General features: G+C 32.9%; 1 protein-coding gene across 2 annotated transcripts in view; it reads left to right on the top strand.

The window, feature by feature from the left end:
- Window positions 1-406: 406 nt before the first annotated feature.
- SGCZ (sarcoglycan zeta) overlaps window positions 407-21,747 on the top strand; it is a gene marked incomplete at both ends in the record, with an annotated part of 453,998 nt that continues 432,657 nt past the window's right edge. For both annotated transcript variants that reach the window (XM_081269704.1, XM_081269703.1), the window contains one exon: window positions 407-601. In XM_081269704.1, coding sequence (XP_081125830.1) covers window positions 407-601 — 195 coding nt within the window. The remainder of the gene's footprint in view (window positions 602-21,747) is intronic.

The raw sequence follows: 21,747 nt of genomic DNA, 5'->3' as shown, positions 1-21,747 counted from the left end.
TGCATTTTTAGTGAAAGATACAGAAAAACTTTGCTAGATATTGTCGGTCTCTATCTACCAAAAAGAACACGCAAAGCCTAAATTGAGAATAGGTTGGATGTGAGTAGAGATACTGGGTTATGTTACAGGAACACAGAGTCCACAGCCCTGAAGAAAAAGCCTTCTATGGGGATTGGGCAAACCTGCCTGGAAACAGCATACATTTTGCAGATCTAACAATTAATCAATGAGCTCTCATAGGCAACTTGGATAATAAGGATTTGAGGGTGTTTTAACATTTAAATTTCTCCAAAATAATTATTTGAGCATAATTGCCAATTATTCTTAGGTACTATCCATCTTTGGATTGGAGAAAACATCATGGGTTTAATTTTTTAACATCGTCTCTCTCTCTCTCTCTTTCTAGATGACACGAGAACAATACATATTAGCAACACAGCAAAACAACTTGCCAAGAAGTGAAAATGCACAACTTTACCCAGTGGGAATTTATGGCTGGCGAAAGAGGTGCTTATACTTCTTTGTCCTTCTGCTGTTGGTTACCATGATAGTTAACTTAGCCATGACAATATGGATATTGAAAGTTATGAATTTCACTGTGGTAAGTACCACTATGATTTTACACCTATTGCTTTGGGTTCAAAGACAATCCAGCTCTATTGTCTTTATCGATTTAATTAAAAGTTATTCATCTTAATCTTTGCAAGTATGTCTTGAAACTTCCAAAGGAACCATATTTTAAGACTACCTTAAATACAGTTAGTCATGACAAACATATGGCTTTACTACCTGAAATTTAAGGGTGGAAAGTTTAGATTTTAAGATAGCATAGAACATTGATGCATTAGAAATCTAGAAAATATTTAACCATTAAGTATTAATTATTCTATACTATCACTGAGAATATTAGAAGTGAGTCTATACTTATACATACTTTTCATTTAATTAATATTCATATTATAAAACGTGTGTTTGAATTATTTTACATAGATATATACCTCATATTTCTCTGTATTTTCTCTCTATACAATACACTCCATGGTGAAATCTAAACTCTGGAATTTCTCCTGAACTTCATGAGCTAACATCTAAAACCGCTATTAGATAGTTACCTCATTCTTTCAGAACACATAATTGGTAAATATAAGATAAATCAGAGTAAAAAAGAAATTTTATGAAAATGAACAACTTAATAGCAAAACGATTGTGTAACTTATTGCTAAGTTTGGCTTCAGTTTATCAAATGTAGATCTGAGAGCCTTACTTAACTGGAAAATAAATCACTGCTTTAGCAAAGTTTAACTTAATTCATTTTAGCTAAATCCTTAAATTTTTCTACTTTATTTTTTTATCATTTCACCTATTCTTAGAGACCTCAGGTACTTTTATTTGCAGACCACAATTATTTTTTTGCATCTTCAAGCAGGTATCTAATGCAGGATGTGTAATGTCATAGGCATTTCTATATTGGGTCTTAAAAACAAACAAACAAAAAACAACCTTTTATGGGTATTGATTTAGCAAGAACTTATTTCTGACTTTTCTAATACTTCATTCTATCATGATCCAGAATCTCAAAAGGTAAAATAAGCCCAACATTTGCCACAGTGTAAGTCACCACACATACTGTGTATATAAAGAGCTGAAAAGGGCAGGTGGCCTAAAAATTTCAGAGAGAAAAATCCATAACTGTGCCAATCATGATACAAGAGCATATGGTCAATGGAGAAAAATTAGTTAAGCATTGATTCTGTGTTTTCCAGTACAACACAAATTTCAAAGAGTATTCTTAAAAATGGAAAAGAAAATATAGACAGGAGCCAATACATTTCCTAGATTAGAAAAACAAAAACAAAAACATGAAACCATATCCAAGAGATGGATGTGTGTTTAGGGCCATGGTTCAAGGCAGGTTGAGTCTCTGGGTGGCTAGAGATGCAGTTCAGGGTTAGTAGGCAAAGTATTCCTTATGAGATTCTCAGGTAATACATCTGAACCACTCCTTAGTTTAAGACTTGACTTAGATTCCCCTCTCAGTTGAGAATATTTTGGCACAAATATTTCTAACTTTCCCCCATTGTATTCATCCTGAGCATTGCTTCTTCTTTCCTTGATTAATAGCATTAATGAGTCATTTATCACATAGTTGGGGCAATGTTTGTACCTCTGAAAATGCCTTCATAACACCTTAATTATGAGCCAAACTTGCAGGTGCTGAAAGCAACTATTTCAACCTTTTCTTAAAAAAGAAGAGAAATAATTTCAATAATTTGATTTTTTCTACAAAAAAGAAAAGCATCTATCAAAAGTTTTTGAAAAATGGGTTATCTCTCTTACTCTAGAAGGCCTTGAGTCTATCTAGGGACCAGAATACTGAAGTTTTCAAGTAACAGCCATGTAAACTTCTCAAATTTAGTCACATTACTTTAAAAAATGCACAAACTTCATAATTACATGACCGCATGCCTCACACTCCCAATACCTTGCCCCATGCTGATACCAAGGCCAGCTCAGCCATCTGAAGGAAATAATTGAAACCATCATCAGTGTCCTCAGGATTCTCATAGGCCTCAGGGTTGCTGTCACCCATGGAGCTATCTAATTTGAACCTCAGCTGGTCAAGATGTGAATGCTAACCTAGTCTTGGGGACAATAAAAAGGGATTGTTACATAGGAATCTTAGTATATGTTTTTGTTTGTTTTGTGCCTTTTTAAAAACACCATTTTACATTTGTGACTTTGTAATTTATTTTCTAAATCATGATTTTACCTTCTTATAATTAAAAGGACAACTGTTCTTGCTTCAACTATTCAAGTTTTTTGATATACTTCAAGTAACTGGACATATGAAATTATGATAATTGTATGTAGATAGAAAACACTCTATCCCAATGCAGTTTTTCATCACTGTTCAGAGAAATTCAGAATTACTTAAGTAGTTAAAGATTATTGCACCTCAAACTACTGCAGATTAAGTTGTATACACCTGAAAAGTGAAATAATTTGTAATCCTCTTACATTAAAGCAGTAAAAAAAAAGAAAGAAATCAATTTCATGTTTTCACTAGTGCATTATGTTTGTATCTATCTCGACAGAAAATACCAAAGACTGGTTGCCATACTTAGCAAGAGGCAGAAAAATGTGTAAATTGTTTGGGGGTTACTATTGATCTGCACAAAATGTATTTCACTTTCATTATAACTCTTGCCATCCAATACATGGAAATATGTGGCTGTTAACATCTTTTATTTGAGCAAACTGGGCATGTTATTGTTATCAAAATATTGTACTTTCAGCACAGCAAGATTAGCTGCCAGTCTGCTTTATGATGTTGCTTGGAGGCCATCATTATGACCAATATTGTGCGTGATCTGATAGTTGATATGACCTTATTAACTTCTATTTCTTATTTGTAGAAACTAAAATCATTCTGCTTATTGAGATGCTCCATTGCTGAGAACCATGTAAAAGGAAATGAATTTATATTGCAGGATGAAAGACTTAGGATAGATATAAACAATAATTTCCTGGTTATGAAAGTTGATAAGTATAGGAAGAAGTTGAAGAGTAAAGGTTTTGAAACTTCATTCTTCCAAGATCAGAAGAACTCAACTACTTGGTTGTTGTTCTTTTTGTTTGATTGGTACAATAACTTAATGGTTCATATTAATGATCTACTCTTGAAGGTCTATTAAATCCAGGTTTTCTGCTGATTCAACATTATTCTCCAGGTTCAAGTCTCATTCTAAGTATATTAGCTTTATATTTGAAAATTTAGAAAGATATGATTTTGAATATTTATTTTAACAATAAGGTTACCTCATCAAAGTTTCTGGCATCCATCTGCAACATAATTCTATTAGACATGTTAACTAGCTAGAAAAAGAAAGGATAAAAATATAAATGAAATTTATTAAGCCAAATTGGAGAAGAAAGTCCTGAATGTTGTGACTGAGAAGTTAGTAAAAACCAGATGTGGGTAATAATTGAAACAATCAATTTATTGAACAAATTGGGAAAAAATATTCTTAAGAGTCTTCCATCAACATTTGTATGAATGGTGGCTGAAAGTAAATTCCAAGAGAAGGAGTCATTTAGGTTGGCAAAGGAACTGGCAAATTTTTGGTTCAGTTATCTGTGTATCTCTAGGGGTCATTTTCCAACAGTCTCTTATTTGATCACTTAGTATCTTCTTAAACTCTTCATGATAAACAAACCATCCCATTCAATCACTGTAATAGTTCTATTAATGTTTAGATGTGTTAATATTTTATTGTAATCTCCCCACATATAAGTTCAAACATGGCATTATAATTCCATTATTTCAATATCATATACATTTATTAGAAATTTATCAAGATTACTGTGTTTTCACATACACACAAATATGTGTATACACACATGGATCCTTGATCACATTTTCTTTGAATGACTAAGAAATTGGAAAGGGTTAGGGAAATCATTTCATTTTCTTTAGTTGTTACCTGCTTTTCTTTCTTTTTTTCCAATAGTGCATTATACTCATACATAATAATGGATTTCATTTTGACATATTCATAAATGCATGTAACATAAATTTCTCAGTTTCAATCCCAGTACATTCTCTTTCCTCTATTCTTCCTTCTTCCTTTATACTACAGGCATTACATTTATTTATTTTTTTTCTAATTCTTGAATTATGGTTGTATATAAAAGTAGAACTAATTGAGATATATTAATACATGAACATTACATAGCTTAATCGATGTCATTTCATAGTTCCTCTCTTTTCCTATCCTTCCTCCCTCCCTCTCAATCTCCTTCCTCTACCTTTCTAGCTCCATTCATTCATCAGCAAATAACATAATGTCATTCTTCTTTATGACTGATTAAAGCTCCATTGTGAACATACACCATATTTTCTTTATCTATTCATATGTTGATGGGCACCTAGGTTTCTCTTATAACTTGGCTATTCTGAATTGCACTGCTATAAACATTTGTATGCATATATCACTATAGTATGCTGATTTTAGTTCTTTTTTTTTTTTTTTGCTGGTACCAGGGATTGAACTCAGGGACACTTGACCACTGACACACATCCCAAGCCCTATTTTGTATTTTATTTAGAGACAAGGTCTCACTGAATTGCTTAGTTCTTGCTTTTGTTGAGGCTGGCTTTGAACTCATGATCCTCTGGCCTCAGACTCCTGACCTGCTAGGATTACAGGTATGCACCACCGTGACTGGCCTGATATTTTAGTTCTTTTAGATAAATATCAATAAATGGGACAGCTGGGTCATATAGTGTTTCCATTCCTAGTTTTTGAGTAATCTCCATTCTGCTTTCCAAATTGATCATACTAATTTACATTCCTACCAGTAATGCATGAGTGTTCATTTTCCTAGCATAAAATCTCAGTATAGTTTGATATGCATTTCCCTGATTTCTAAATGTTGAATCTTTTTCTTTTTTCATATATTTGTTGGCTATTTATTTATATTTCTTTTCTTGAGAATTGGCTGTTTACATCATTTGTTTGTTTACATCCATTATTTGTTTGGGTTGTTCAATTTTTTTGGTGTTATTTGTATATTATGGATATGAATCCCCTGTTGGAAGAATAGCTGGCAAAGAATTCCCATTCTGTAGAGTTATTCTTCAAACCTGTGGAGAAGCTTTTTAATTTGAGGCCATCCCACTTACAGATTCTTGGTTTTATTTCTTGAGCTTTAGAAGTTTTATTAAATAAGTCAGTGTCCTAACCAATATATTGGAGTATTGACCTTGTATTTTTTTCTAGCACTTACAGTGTAAAGTGCTATATGTAACAAACCCAAAGCCAACATCATGCAGATCAGAAGAAAACTGAAATCATTTCCTCTAAGATCAGGAACAAGACAAGAATGTCCACTCTCACTTCCCCTATTCAATGTAGTTCTTGAAAGACTAGCCAGAGATATCAGGCTTAAGAAGGAAATTAAAGGAATACAAATAGGAAAAGAAGAAGTCAAATTATTTCTGTTCACTCACAACATTGTCCTATACATAGAAAACCCTGCTCCTCCCGAAAAAATCCATTAGAAGACTTCTAGAGCCGATAAATTCAGCAATGGATACACAATCAACATACAAAAATGAATAGTTTTTCTATATCATAATAATGAATCTGCTGAGAAAGAAACCAGGAGAGCCATTCCATTCTCAGTAACCTCAACGAAACAAAACAATAAAATAAGGAGGTAAAGACTTCTACATTGAAAATTATAAAACATGAAAAAAAAAAGAAGTTGAAGAAACCTCAGAAAATGGAAAAACTTCCCGTGTTCTTGGATAGGTAGAATTAACGTTATCAAAATGGCTATATTACCAAAAGGAGTCTACAAGTTCAATACCGTCCTCATCAAAGTAGCAATGACATTTTTCACAGAACAACAACAATAAAAAATCCTAAAATTCATTTGGAAGAATAAAGACTCTGAATAGTAAAAGCAATACTGAACAATAAAAACAATGCTGGGGGCATCACAATAATGAAACTCAAATCACACATCAAAGAACAGCATAGTATTGTCATAAAAACAGAAGTGAAAACCAATTGAGTAGCATAAAAGATGCAGAGAGAAATCCATATAGATACAGTCATCTTATCCTTGACAAAGGTGTCAAAAACATGCACTGGAGAAAAGACAGCCATTTTTAATAAATGGTGCAAGGAAAATAGCCTATCCATATGCAGAAGAATGAAAATAGACCCCTTGAAGACTTAGGAATTAGACCAGAAACTTGTAACTTGTTTTTATTAAATTAAAATATTATCTGTATTACATAACTACAATTATATGTTTACAAGAATACCCATCTTTTTATAGCTGTAGATCAAAGTAATTTCTACTTTTTCTATCATATTTTGTTTCCTTTTAGTGTAACTTTCTGAAATTTAGTCTACAAATATTACCATCCTTAGTTGTTTTTCTTTCTGTTTTAAAGCTAAAATGTTTCATAGTTAAATTCTTGAAAAATATGAAATATTATTCCTTTCTGAATCTTAAGTTTTGTGCTCTTTCTGATAATTGTTAAATGAAGTACCATATTCTCATGTACTCTTGACACCAATTTTGTCATCTTCATCATTAATCCAGTAATATTATTCATAGCTACTATCAATCTACCTAAGATGGTTAAAGTACATTTGAACTACATCATTAGTTACTGTAGGTTTCCAAAAAATTGTTACTTATAGTTTTTGTAATTTCACTCTCTAAATGGGAGTATTATTTTGAATGAACTTTTCTGTTTCAGTTAGCTTTTTTGACCAAAAGACCAGACAAGGACAATGTAGAGGAGGAAAAGTTTATTTGGGGTTCACAGTTTAACAAGAGATCTTAGTCCGTAGTTGGGTGACTCTATTGCTCTGGGTCCATGGTGAGGTGGATATTATGACAGAACATGGCCACCAGGAAGCAGAGAGACAGCCTATTCACCAGGGATAAAATACATACCTCAACAGCACACCCCCATTGACCTCCCTTCTCCAGTTATATGCTATCTTCCTATAGTTACCATCCAGTTAATTGGTATCAGTAGATTAATCCACTGATTAGGTCAAGTCTCTCATAATCCAATCATTTCAGCTCAGAAAATTCTTGCATTATCTAATACACGAGCTCTTGGAGGATACCTCAAATCTAAACCAAAACAGCATCTTCATATACCTAGCCAGTTCTTTAATTTATTAAAACTCTGTTCTTATCCCAAATGCATTTTACTGCTTATTAGAATCTTTAGAGATAGATAGACATATGTGAAACTCACATTTGAAATAACACAGATTTCTTTTTTTTTTTTTTTTTGTACCAGGTATATTGAATCCAGGGGTGCTTAAACACTAAGTCAGGTCCCTAACCTTTTTTATTTTTTTTTATTTTGAGACAGACCTTGCTCAGTTGCTGAGGTAGGTTTTGGACTTGTGATCCTCCTGCCCCAGCCTCCTGAGCTGCTGATATTATAGGCATGCATTACCTCACCTTCTTGGTTTCACTATTTTTCAATTACTCTTTTCTTTTTAGCCTCTTTATCATATTATTTCTATATGATCTTGTTTATTATCTGTTTTCCATTCCCCAGATAGAGAACAAGCTCTCTATAAGCCAGGATTCTTGACAAGTTTTCAACTTTTGTGCTCCCAAGGATAGTTTCCATTAGATAATCAGCCTTTCATAACTATTTATGGGATAAATAGCCATCCTTGACATTACTTGCATTGGAAACCAGGTAATTTTTCATTTCACTATGATTTATGCACTTACAAAGGGCTGGCTGGAGCTGGGAAGAATTGATGCAAGAGGCACCAGCATTTCTAGGTCTCCCTGTTGCTGTTTAAGCCCTCAAAACACAAGAGACAAGCTTCCCTGCTATACATAGAGATATTTACTAACTTCCACTTTGAGAAAATAGTTTTGTGTCTACAATAACAAATTGAATGATTCTCAGCAGATTTTGTACTTCAGATCTTACACATTTTAGTGGATTTTTTTGTGTGAGTGTCTTCTAACTGTAGGATCTTGTTCTGGTTTGATGTGGTGTCCCCCAAGAGCTCGCATGTGAGACAATGCAAGAAGGTTTGGAGAAAAAATGATTTGGTTATGGCCTTAACCTAATCAATGAATTGATCCCTGATGGGATTAACTGTGTGGTAACTGGAGGCAGGTGGGGTGGGGCTGGAGGAAGTGTTTCATTGGAGGCATGAAATGAGAGATATATATTTGTAACTGGCCCCATAGAGTCTCTCCCTCTGATCATCATGTGAATGCTTCTCTTTGCCACACTCTTCCGCCATGATGTTCCTTCCTCACCTGGAGCCCTGAGGAATGGAGCTGGCTGTTTATGAATTGAGACCTCTGTGAGCTCTGAAACTTTTTCTTCTCTATAATTTTGTTGGTGAGGTCTTTTAGTCACAATGGCAAAAAAGCTGACTAAAAGAGGTCATGTCGTCAGCAAATAGGGATAGTTTGAACTCTTCTTTTTCTACTTGTATTCCTTTAATTTCTTTTTTTGCTTTGGCTAGAGTTTCAAGGACTATTTTGAATAGAAGTGATGAAAGAGGGCATCCCTGTCTTGTTTCAGTTTTCAGGGTAAATGCTTTCAGCTTTTCTCCATTTAGAATGACATTGGCCTTGGGCTTAGCATATAAAGCTTTTACAAAGTTCAGGCATGTTTCCACTATATTAGAAGGAACAACAATAACAACAATATAGACCTTACACATTTAAGGGAGGCAGGGCAAATCCTAATTATGCATGAGTTGTATAAAAACTACCATTGTTAGCAGTTGAAATTATTATGAAATATTATATCCTATAAAGGATTATACATACTAGATTATATACTAAAGGTAAAAATACTACTAAAAAGAACAATAAAAGGAATACCTGAATCACCATCATTTAAAAGGAAATATCTCCTGACTGTTGTGGTTTGGATGTGAGAATTCCTCCAGTAAGATCATTTGATAAATAATGCAGGAATGTTCAGAGGTGAAATGACTATGAGAACAGTAAGCTAATAAGTGAGTTAATCCATTTGGTGGGTTAATAATTTGAAGGGATTATTAGATGGTAACCATTGACAGAGAGGCATGACTGGAGGAAGTCACTGGGTCATGCATGCCCTTGGAAAATTTATTTTGTCCCTGATTCCCACAATCTCACTCTGCTTCTTGGCTACCATAAGCTGAGCAGCTTTCCTTTGCCATATTTTTCTGCCATGATCTTCTTCCACACTTTCTTTTTTTTTAATTTTAACATTTATTTTTATTTTATTTTTTTATTGTTGGTTGTTCAAAACATTACATAGTTCTTGACATATCATATTTCACACTTTGATTCAAGTGGGTTATGAACTCCCATTTTTACCCCGTATACAGATTGCAGAATCACATGGGTTACAAATCCACTGATTTACATATTGCCATACTAGTGTCTGTTGTATTCTGCTGCCTTTCCTTCCTCACTTTCGACCCAGAGCAATGCAGTTAGTCAACCATGGACTGAGTGTCTAAAACTGTGATCCAAAATAAGCTTTTCTTCCTCTAAGTGGTTCTTGTTAGGTATTTTGGTTACAAGAATGACAATCTGATTTAACACATAGAGATAACCACAATGCTGAATATTTTCTCAGTTTTTCTTTAGTTTCATATTTGTAAATATGTGTGTAGAAACTTCAAACACTATATTGCTTTTAGTGCAACAATATGTTTGTGAGGATTATCCTATGTGTTACTGCAATTTATTTGCTATTGTAAATTTCATGGAATAAACATTCCATTTCTTTATCCATCCTCCTAATAATTTTGTCCAATGTATTTTTTGTTGTTTAATTTTCTGTCACAATAATGCTATGAATATTTTTATATACCAATATTGATAATGTAGTTATATTGATAACAGTGGATCGTGCAAATGTAAGATTCTTTAGATTCTGAAGGACTAGATTTTTACATTACAACATTACTCTTAACAGACAATTGCAAACTAAGCTAAACTAATTTACTTCCTCTTAAATCACAAATCCAATGACCTGTTTATCTTGTGAAAACCCTACTTATTTTTTTGTTTTTGTGTCCCTTTCTGACAGATTTATTTTATATTTCCTTATGTTATGTCCTTATTCATCCATCCTATTACTGTAACATGATGTGCTATATAATATTAGCTATATAATAATTACTTATCTAAATATGTATCTTGTCTCTACCAACCTTCCCTCTCCCATTAATGTGGAAGTTCCTTAAGGAACAGAATATATTCTTTTTTTTTTTTCAGAGTAGAAATTAGAAGTTTATTAAAGGACAGCAGAAAAGACTTCTCCTGGAGGAAGAAGGGGACCCAAGAGGTGGAATCCCCAGAATATATTCTTAATATATTTTTTTTATCTTGGCATCATAGCTGGTTTCATAGTAGGCACAATATTATTTTTCTAGAGTAATTATAATATACGAAAGTCCAGATTCACTTTCAGTAGAGATCCTCACATTTAATATTTGAATTTTTCTTATTGTTCCCTCAGTTAAAACTACTTAGTTCCCATTTTTAAATGAAATCTCCTTTTCTCACATTAATAAATGGGTATTATTCAATTCCTTTCACATCTTTCAGCCAGTGTGAATAGCTTCTCCTGATACAGAGGCAAAATAGTCCACTTTCTTCCCAGAATTCCAAAGCACTACGGTAAGATACTTTTTCAGTTAGCGTTCCTTGAAGCTCCAATTACTAGATTCAGTTGACTCCATCAGTAATAACTACACTCAAGCACCAAGCTTTTACATTTCACACTACACAAAAACACTTGGATATTATTTCAGTTTTACACTATCCTACTTCGTCTTCCTTGAGGCAAGGTACATTGATAATTCAGTGGCACCATAGGTTGACAGTTACTGGTTGATTACCACCAACCACCACAACTTTATTTTTTTAAGATTTTTTTAGTTGTTGATGGACCTTTATTTTATTAATTTATTTATATGTGATGCTGAGAATTGAACCCAGTGCCTCACACATGTGAGGCAAGTGCTCTACAACTGAGCCATGATCCCAGCCCCCAGAACTTCATTTTTATATTCACTAATGGTACATAACCAGGAAACCAAACTTGGGTCTCTATTACCTGCCAGTGGAATCTTATCCTATACAAAATTGCTGATCAGTAGCAACATTTCCTTAGATTTCTTTTATTTCTAAGTAATGACTAAGCAATGGCTGAAAGCATGAACTCTGGAGCCAGATCCTTTTAAACAAATTCTATTGCATTCATTAGCTATGTTACTTAGGATACGTTATTTAAATTATGGCCAATTCCATCCTTTGCTGAATGAATGTAATAATATTGCTTATTGAATTAGGTTGTTGTAGAAAAGACAAGAATGGCAAGAATAATAGTGCTTCAAAAATGCCTGACATATATCAACAGGTATCTAAAAGTCTGCTATTATTATTATTCTTTCTCATTTTCTACTGTTCCATCTTCACAGATACTTCATCTACCATGTGAGTTAACCTGGTTATTCCTATTGAATTTGAGAATAAAACAATCCCAACACATAAATGAATCTCAGCAAATGTTCATTAGTACATAAATTGGTAAATAAATGAAGGAGTTTATTTTGTTAATGCTGATGTTATGCTTCAATATTAAGAAAATGAGTTTTGTATCAGATGCCTGATTCACATTCTTGCTCTATAACTGGCTGCTTAGCAGAGTGACCTTGTGCAAGTTATTTAACCTCTCAAGCTCCAATTTCTTCATCTGTGAAATGGTGATAATAGTGTTGACCTCACGGGGCTATTAGAAATATTAGGTGAGTGAACCTTGGGAAAAAAATATCTCCTAAAATAGATTCGCATATGCACTTGCTTAAGTATGCACTTAAATTTACCAGCTCAGTATAATGATAAATATTATTTCTATGTATTATGAGCTATTAATAGTTGAAGTTATTTTATATGATACATTTTATCAGGGAATAAGTCTTACTTTATTGGGATGTGGAAGGATAATAAAGTTTGCTTGAAAATTATAATTTAAAACAGTTTAAAAAATTTTAAGAGGAGTGATTCAGCTGTCATATGCCATCATTATTTTGATAACAGCTTTTATTTTGAAATCCAGTATTATCAGAAACAACCTTTCTAGCCTGTCTGAATCAGAGAGTTAAATTTCTTTTTGAACCATCATAAAAAATGCAGTATTTAAAAATTGTCTGAACCATAGAGTAGAATTTTTGTCCTTGATCCTAACTCTTCTGAGTTCTGTTTAATGACCCAATTTTCAAATTATTACTGACTGAGATGTTGTACTATGAATCACTTTAAAAAAAAAAACAACATGAATTACAAACCTTTAAATGTAAGAGCAAAGTTTAAGATGCCAGAAACATGTAGTTTGTTTGGCAAGATTATATGTTTTACAGACCATACAGTATTGAATTTCACACAACCATGAAAAGTAAATATTGAATCCCTCTTGGCACATGAAGACCCAGAAGCTTAGTGAAATTAAACTTCCCGAGGTCACACTGATGATCAAGGCTGGAAGCATGGGCTACAACCTCAAAGTTTATGCTCTTTTCAACACCTTTAATTTTATTAATGTTATTAAAATTAAATTAAAATTAAATCATTTCAATATTCTTCATTAAATGGTTTACTTGCCTGTATACCTCAGTGCATTCTTACAACACCATTACATGTGTAAATGCAATGTACCTCTTTTTAATTATATTTTGATCTCCTTGGGCAAAAGACACCTCAATGCTCTCAACAAATGTTAATTTAATGGAGGGTGTATAGTCATTGAGTAATTAGAATAGTGAAAACTACTTTGTAGTTCCAAGCTTAACTACACTTCTGAGTGTCCAGGACAACATTAAGTTTAATTTCTGGATAAGGCAATGGTAATTATCAATAGAAAGCCTATTTTATCCCTGTGATTGTAGTTTAGACTTTGCACAGTTTAGTGTATATTTTGAGGAGGAGTAATTTATTGTGCATGATAAGAAACCACTCTGAATGTAATTTATAGGATCATAATTTTTGTCCACCTTTCTGGGATGCCATTTTCATTTTCCCAGTTCATTTCTCCGTAGGTGCACCATGGCACTTCCTCTGGAGGTGGGTGGGGTGGATAAAGGTATCTTTATCCTTCTGGAAAGATACCATGGCTCTGCCTGTGAGTGTGCACAGGGGGCAACTGTACCACCCTTCAGTGTGCTGTGTGTGTGTGTGGATTTATTACAGAGTTCATGATAGTGAATGATATAGTTAATGTTGCAAGACTGCTTCCATTACAACCCTCTGTTTGCACCTCCTCATAATTTTCTGACAAATTGTCTCTCTCAGATGAAATTTTTCATGCTTAGTTTTAGCCCAGCTGTACATTTTCTTTCCTTGACTATAAAGAAAAATTTAATCATTTTTAGCAACTACCTTACCAGGTTGTAGTTCTTTTTATATAAACTGCAAAAATTGTGGTGTAAGAAAAATCATGAACTATACATACTATTTAAAAAATGAAATTCATTAGGATATCAGATACATTGCAGGAGAAAACTAAGGATTAAGTAGTTATTGAATAATAAAGAAACTATAGAGATGATAGACTTTTTAGTTCTTATGTTTAATGTACTGTATATTACACTTGAAGTGGAAAGGAATAATTCAGTGCCTTCTTTTTACCTAAGAGGAGATGGAATTCCAGGAAGTTAAAACCACTTGCCTATGTGGATGACTCAGAGACAGAACACTGATTAGGTTAAATTGTATTGAATGCAATGAAATATATGTGTATCTCCATCTTGCCATCTGTGTACTTATTCCCATAAATAATAACACAAAGTACATCTTAAATGATTTGACAATTTTAGCAGGATTTTTTTGGAGGGGATTTTTAAGTTTTGAAATGAAGGAAGAATGATTATATTAAGAAGGATTCATGTTTTTTGCTGTGTCATAAACAAAGAAAAGCATTTGCCTTGCAAAAGAGTAATTGAAATATTTATTATTTCAAAGCTAAGAGAATATTATTTTAATTAAAATGATATTGGGTAAGAATTCTAAAGAATGTATTTTTTGAGTAATAGTGGCATCACAGACTTTTTAAAGTTGCTTTGTGAACTCAACCTCAGACCAAATAAAGAGGAATATTAATTATAAGCAGATTAACTTGGGGATTTTCTGTCAGTGCCAGTATTTTGAGGTATTTCTGGGAAATCACCATTAAAACTCCCTTGAAGATAATTACTCTGGGCTAACGGCTATTTCATCATCTGGTGGCTGATGCTTCAAGGCAGGCATCCACACCATTCCCACAAGCACTGGTGGTGGGCCATGACACACTGCCAAGTGTTCAACTGCTATTCCACACGTTTTTAAAATTCTGGAACTCAATAATATCATTTAAGAAGTGTATATCTGTTTTCTTGTAATTCACATGTTTTTGCTATTCCAAAATTTGGTATTTTGGGGGGGTTAGAGAATTCTGAAATGTCCCCTGTTAGCTCTGATATTCTCTTTATTTTCTCTTGACTTAAACTAAACTGCAAAAACAAAGGACATGTGTTAAAAATCTTCACATAAACTAGTTTTATTCAATGAAAAGAAGTATGAAATATAAATATATATGAGACCTACATAAACATGCATGAGAGTATGCATATCAATAGAGGCATTTATTTTTAATGTGCATTAACATCCTAACTAACATGATTTTAAAAAGCAATTAAGTTGCATAAACATCAAAAATGTATCTATTTACATTATACTATGCACTTTATTCCAGCATACAGACAATTTCAGTTTATAAATGAAATTCCATTTTCAGCTGATTTTTTTCATACATGTTTTATCCAGGATTGCTGAGATAAAAGGAATATTGATGCTTTATATTTCTCTAAGAAGTTGGCTATCAAGCAGATAATGAGGAGCAGAGAACAAGCAAAATACCCAACATAACACTCAAATATATTTTATGCATTTAGTAAAGTATGTGAATATTTATGTACTTGAAAAAATAGAAAACTAGTATTAATAAAGGGGAAAAGGAATGAGTATTCATTAAATAGTGTGCTTCATACATTTTCTTCTAACTAATATAATATTCCTGTAAGACATATATCAGTATCTCTCATTTTTCATATAGCTAATAAGCAAAAGAGTTGAATATTTGGATCTTTGTCTAGCACTGTAGACCCAATTTATTCTAACTCCTTAGAAATCATTTTCATGTTGATATTTTCGACAAGCCAGTCTAGTCAAAAGATAACTTTCTTTTCTACTTAGGAAGTATTTTACTATTTTACAACAATTTGATAAATTCTTACATAAGTATGCCTGCCTTTTTATAGGGACATGAAAAATATTTTTCTACTTAATTTTTAAATGAGGAAAAGCTAAGAGATATTGAATTACTAACATTTCTGTTCATCATAATTCCTTTTCTACTAATACTTTTCTTCAAATGAAAATTTGAAATTTCAAATGCAGGTTTTTCAAATGAAAACTAATTATTATTAATAACATTAATTAATAACATTGATAATACAATCGCAGTATTTTTTTAACCTTTGTTCTCCTTTGTAAAAATCAAAAGTAATTCTTTATTTGAGCAATGTTTTAATCTTCTGATTAAAACAGGCACTTAAAGTAGGTACAGTGAACCAATTATCTGTTGCCATCAGGATATGTTAAAATCACAGATCCCAGTAGTTAAATGAAACTTCATTTAACTCAGGAAATCTGACTGAGCAGCTCCTCCAGACACTGCTGATGTTGGCAGTGTCCTCAGGAACAGCTTTGTAGTCACCTTGGGGTTGGCTGGCTGAGAATGGCCTTATTCAAATATTTGGTCATCTTTTGACAGTTGGCAGGATTGCCTGGGTCACTTGGTTTTCATCTTCCAGTATGCTAGTCATTCTTAATCAGGTTAAAAGTTTCAAGGAAACTATTTACTATCTAAATAGCAAATCTAGAGGCCCAGGCTTAAAAATGGTCTGCCATAAGTTATAGGCATTCTGTTAGCCAAAGAACAGTCACAAGTATAGTGAAGACTCATGGATAAATAGTATCACTAGTATCCTTAAGAATGAATATTAACATAGAAGTTAAATACTATTTTAAAAAATAGTTTAAATAGAATTTATTCTAGAACAAATTTTCTTTTATTGCAACACTGAGTTTTGGTTCAAGATCAACATTCCATACCAGAGTGAAACAGTTATTATAATTGATGATCATTGACACATTGTTGTTGCCTGAGGTACACCTCTTACATTAGGATTCACTCTTGGTATTGTACATTCTTCGAGTTTTGATAAATGTATAATGTCATGCACTCATTATTATATCATACAGAAGTGTTTCACTATAAATCCTCTGGGCTCTGCCTATGTATTTTTCTGTCCCCTTATCCCCTGGCAACCACTGGTTCTTTTCTATCTTTTCTTCCTGAATGTAATATAGTTGGAATCATAATATGTAGCCTTCTTCTTTCACTGAGAAATATGCACTTGAATCTCTGCATATCTTTTCAATAGCTTGGTAATTCATTTCTTTTCTTTCTTTCTTTCTTTTTTCGGTGGTGGGGTGAATGGATTGCCAGGGATTGAACTCAGGGGCACTCGAAAATTGAGCCACATCCCCAGCCTTATTTTGTATTTTATTTAGATAGAAGTCTCACTGAGTTACTTAGCACCTCGCTTTTGCTGACGCTGGCTTTGAATTCGAGATCCTCCTGCCTCAGACTCCTGAGCTACTGAGATTACAGGCATGTGCCATTGTACCCAGCTTGATATTTCATTTACTTTTAGCACTGAATAATAGTCTATTGTCTGTATATACTATAGCTTATTTATCCATTTACCTGATAAGAACATCTTGGTTGCTTCAAAATTTTCATAGTTATAAATAAAGCAAGTATAATCATCTATGTATAGATTTTTGCATGTGTGGAAATGACTTTTAAACTTGTTTGTGTAAATACCAAGAAACGTAATTTCTAGATTGTATGGTTAGGATACATTTAATTTTGTCAGAAACTGCCAAACTATCTTCTAAATTGGCTTTATTATTTTACATTTCCACAGCAATGAATGAGAGCTCCTATTATTCTGTTTTCTCCAGAACTTTTTGTTACCAGTTTTTAAAAACTATTTTCAAACTTAACAAATTATTAAATATTTCTCCTCTTTTCTTTAATAATAGTTTTAACCATAGAGTAAGGTATTCTTCAGATATCACCTTAAACATTGTGTATGTCTGTATAAATGTACATGTCGATATATGTATGTATTTAGATAAAAATATATAACATGATTATTTTATAATCACCTGGTGCGTACCACCTAAAGATAACTACTCTAAAGTTTTATTAAAAATAATGGCAAACATAATGACTGTATAGTCACACTTGGCAATAAAAATACATTTTTTTTGAAAAATAACTTGAAATCAATACTATATTTTAGATTGAATGACAGGTTTTTAAAGAATAATTTCAACATCATTTATGTACCCTAAGACAATCACCAGAAATAAAGACAAAACATTTGTGTCTGAATAAGCATAATTTATGTTTACAAAAGCAATGTAAAGATATAAAAACGAGAGGAATTAAAGCCATAAAAATAAAGTTATATTCATAATATTAATCATTAAAAAATAATTTCCAAAAATACTGATGATTTTGAATAAGTTTATGCCACAGTGTAAAATAAAAAAGATTTATATAGCACATGCAGCACTGCCCAAGTCTCTAAAAGGAATTATATAGGAAAAATGTAATTTAAAATAATTTAAAAGCAAAACATTACTATATAATACTTACCTCAATATGCTCATAAGAGTCAAATTTTTAAACTTTTATTCTCATGTTTATTTAGTAATCTTTATTCAAAACATGTATTTTATATAGGTTAAAATTTTACTTTTAAAAATAAAAAATAAAACTATCATCTTTGGAAATCTATCTGAATTATACTTTATTATTTCAATACAAAATGACCTTGGTTGTTTTCTTTCCTATAATTACAGTTTTAAAAAATGCCTTAGTGAAAACTTAAATGTTTTAAAGACTGTATGAATTAATAATGAGTTCTTAAAAGTGATACTATGCCAATTGAAAAAGTGTATTCCTTTGCTATCAGTTTGGTTTTACTTCAAAAAATTAGCAAGAAGTTTTCAAAACTAACAAAACTGATCTTTAAGAGGAAAGGAGACTCTCAAACATACCAAGATGCGGTCAGTGCATATTTTATAAAAGATACACCTGATCCAAGATCAGTAACACTTTTTTTCCTCTGATGTGCATCTGCTAAAAATACCAAGCATGTGGGGAAAATATTACTCCTATGGAAAAACCTATATGGAAATTTAGTCTTTAATGATCCATTGGATAGTAGATTAAGAAATATTTTAATTTTCTTCCTCTTCAATGATTCTTACCTTAAACTGAATTTAGTTCTAGGAAACAGGCTAATCTGAAGAACTCGAAAATATGCCCCTCCGCCCCCCTTTGGATGAGAAGCAACTCATCCAATTGGCTTCCCTGGTGATGTTTCCTTTGGTACTTAGAGGAAGAAAGGACATGATGCTCCCTCTTAATCTGGTTTCATTCCCATGCCTACAATAATATATGCTTATTTTGCAAATGGATATTGCTTACTCTATTGATAGCTCCATTCATGCAACTTGACTTAATCATTTTATTGTGGTTATCTTTTACTTATGCTTAAATACAAAATAAACATAAATCTCTTAATAAAAAGAGTCATGGACTTCTATCATAACCACTTAATGAACTACCTCCTTTCATTTCCTTTTCTGATGTACTTCACTGAACAAGATTCCCATTTGGAATTCTATCCATATTTTGCATGAAGACCTGTCTCCCTGGGTGTATTGACAAAAGGAAATAGAGTTAACTGCTGCACATCTGAGGAGTCAGCCAACCACAGACTGAAAATATTTGAAAGAAAAAAAATTATTTATCCTAAATATGTACAGATTATTTTTCTTATCATTATTCCTAAAGGATATAGTATAATACTATTTACATAGAAATACTTACATTGTATTAGGTATTATAAGCTATATACAGGTGATATAAAATATAGGGGAGAATGTGCATAGGTTACATACAAATACTATAACATTTTATATGATAGACACAGACATCCCCAGATTTGGGTCTCCAATGAGGGTGACATTGCAGGATGATTTTGTAATCACTTCCTTACACATATCAAGGGTTGACTATAGATTTATTTCTTTCTAAAGATCAACTTTAAAGTGACAAGGATAAAATAACAGATGATAATGCTTAAGATAAAACAAATTTGTCTTAAGTAAAATTAGTGAAAGATAAAAGATTATTTATTGAATTATGATTTTTATTTGGACAGCTCACCTTCTAAATATCAATCACTGTAGTTTCTTCCATTAAAATTGTGGACAGAAAGTCTTTCAGGGAATCATTTACTTCAGGGCCTATTAGATATCCTATGTTACTCAGGGGGGTAGAACACTCCTTGGATCCTAGCAACTCAGGGAGTTGAGCAGGAGGATCACAAGTTTCATCCCATCCTCAGCAACTTATCAAGACTCTAAGCAACTGAACATGAACCTCTCCCAATTTTTTATTTTATTTATTTATTTATTTTTTTATTGTTGGTCATTCAAAACATTACATAGTTCTTAATATATCATATTTCACAGTTTGATTCAAGTGGGTTATGAACTCCCATTTTTACCCCGTATACAGATTGCTGTGTCACATCAGTTACACTTCCATTGATTTACATATTGTCATTCTAGTGTCTGATGTATTCTGCTGTCTATCCTATTCTCTACTATCCCCCCTCCCCTCCCCTCCCCACCCCTCCCCTTTTCTCTCTCTACCCCCTCTACTGTAAATCATTTCTTCCACTTGTATTATTCTTCTCTTACCCCTCATTTCCTCTTATATGTAATTTTGTAAAACCCTGAGGAACACCTTCCATTTCCATGCGATTTCCCTTCTCACTCCCTTTCCCTCCCGCCTATCATCCCTGTTTAATGTTAATCTTCTTCTCAAGCTCTTCATCCCTACCCTGTCCTTGGTTACTCCCCTTATATCAAAGCAGTCATTTGGCATTTGTTTTTTAAGGATTGGCTAGCTTCACTTAGCATAATCTGCTCTAATGCCATCCATTTCCCTCCAAATTCTATGATTTTGTCATTTTTTAATGCAGAGTAATACTCCATTGTGTATAAATGCCACATTTTTTATATCCATTCATCTATTGAAGGGCATCTAGGTTGGTTCCACAATCTTGCTATCGTGAATTGTGCTGCTATGAACATCGATGTAGCAGTGTCCCTGTAGCATGCTCTTATTAGGTCTTTAGGGAATAGACCGAGAAGGGGAATAGCTGGGTCAAATGGTGGTTACATTCCCAGCTTTCCAAGAAATCTCCATACTGCTTTCCAAATTGGCTGCACCAATTTGCAGTCCCACCAACAATGAACAAGTGTACCCTTTTCCCCGCATCCTCGCCAGCACTTGTTGTTGTTGGACTTCATAATGGCTGCCAATCTTACTGGAGTGAGATGGTATCTTAGGGTGGTTTTGATTTGCATTTCTCTGACTGCTAGTGATGGTGAGCATTTTTTCATGTACTTATTGATTGATTGTATGTCCTCCTCTGAGAAGTGTCTGTTCAGGTCCTTGGCCCATTTGTTGATTGGGTTATTTTTTATCTTATTGTCTAATTTTTTGAGTTCTTTGTATACTCTGGATATTAGGGCTCTATCTGAAGTGTGTGGAGTAAAGATTTGTTCCCATGATGTTGGCTCCCTATTTACCTCTCTTATTGTTTATTTTGCTGAGAAAAAAAAAATAACAAAGGTTGGGGATGGAGTTCAGTGGAAAAGTACCCCAGAGTTCAATTTGCAGTACCACCTCATAAAAATATTTGTTATGTTGGTTCCACTTGTTCTTGAATAATTTTATACTCATATGGCCTATACTTTTTAAGGGCCTTCAAATGTGTGTGTGGGAAGGAAATGCCAAGATTGAAGGTAGACAAGAGATGATGATAACTTTAAGATTTAACCAATATTAAAAAAATTAAACCAAACCAAATTCTGACATTTCAGAGAGCTCTTACCTCCTCTTTTGAAATATCCCATATACACTGTGTTGTTCAATCACGTCTAAAGAATAAATGTGTTCCC

This window comes from Spermophilus citellus (assembly GCF_964194105.1).
Source record: "Spermophilus citellus genome assembly, chromosome: 16".
In the NCBI taxonomy this organism is placed as follows: Eukaryota; Metazoa; Chordata; class Mammalia; order Rodentia; family Sciuridae; genus Spermophilus; species Spermophilus citellus.
The sequence above is the reverse complement of the archived record's forward strand: the minus strand, read 5'-3'. Positions and strand labels throughout refer to the sequence as shown.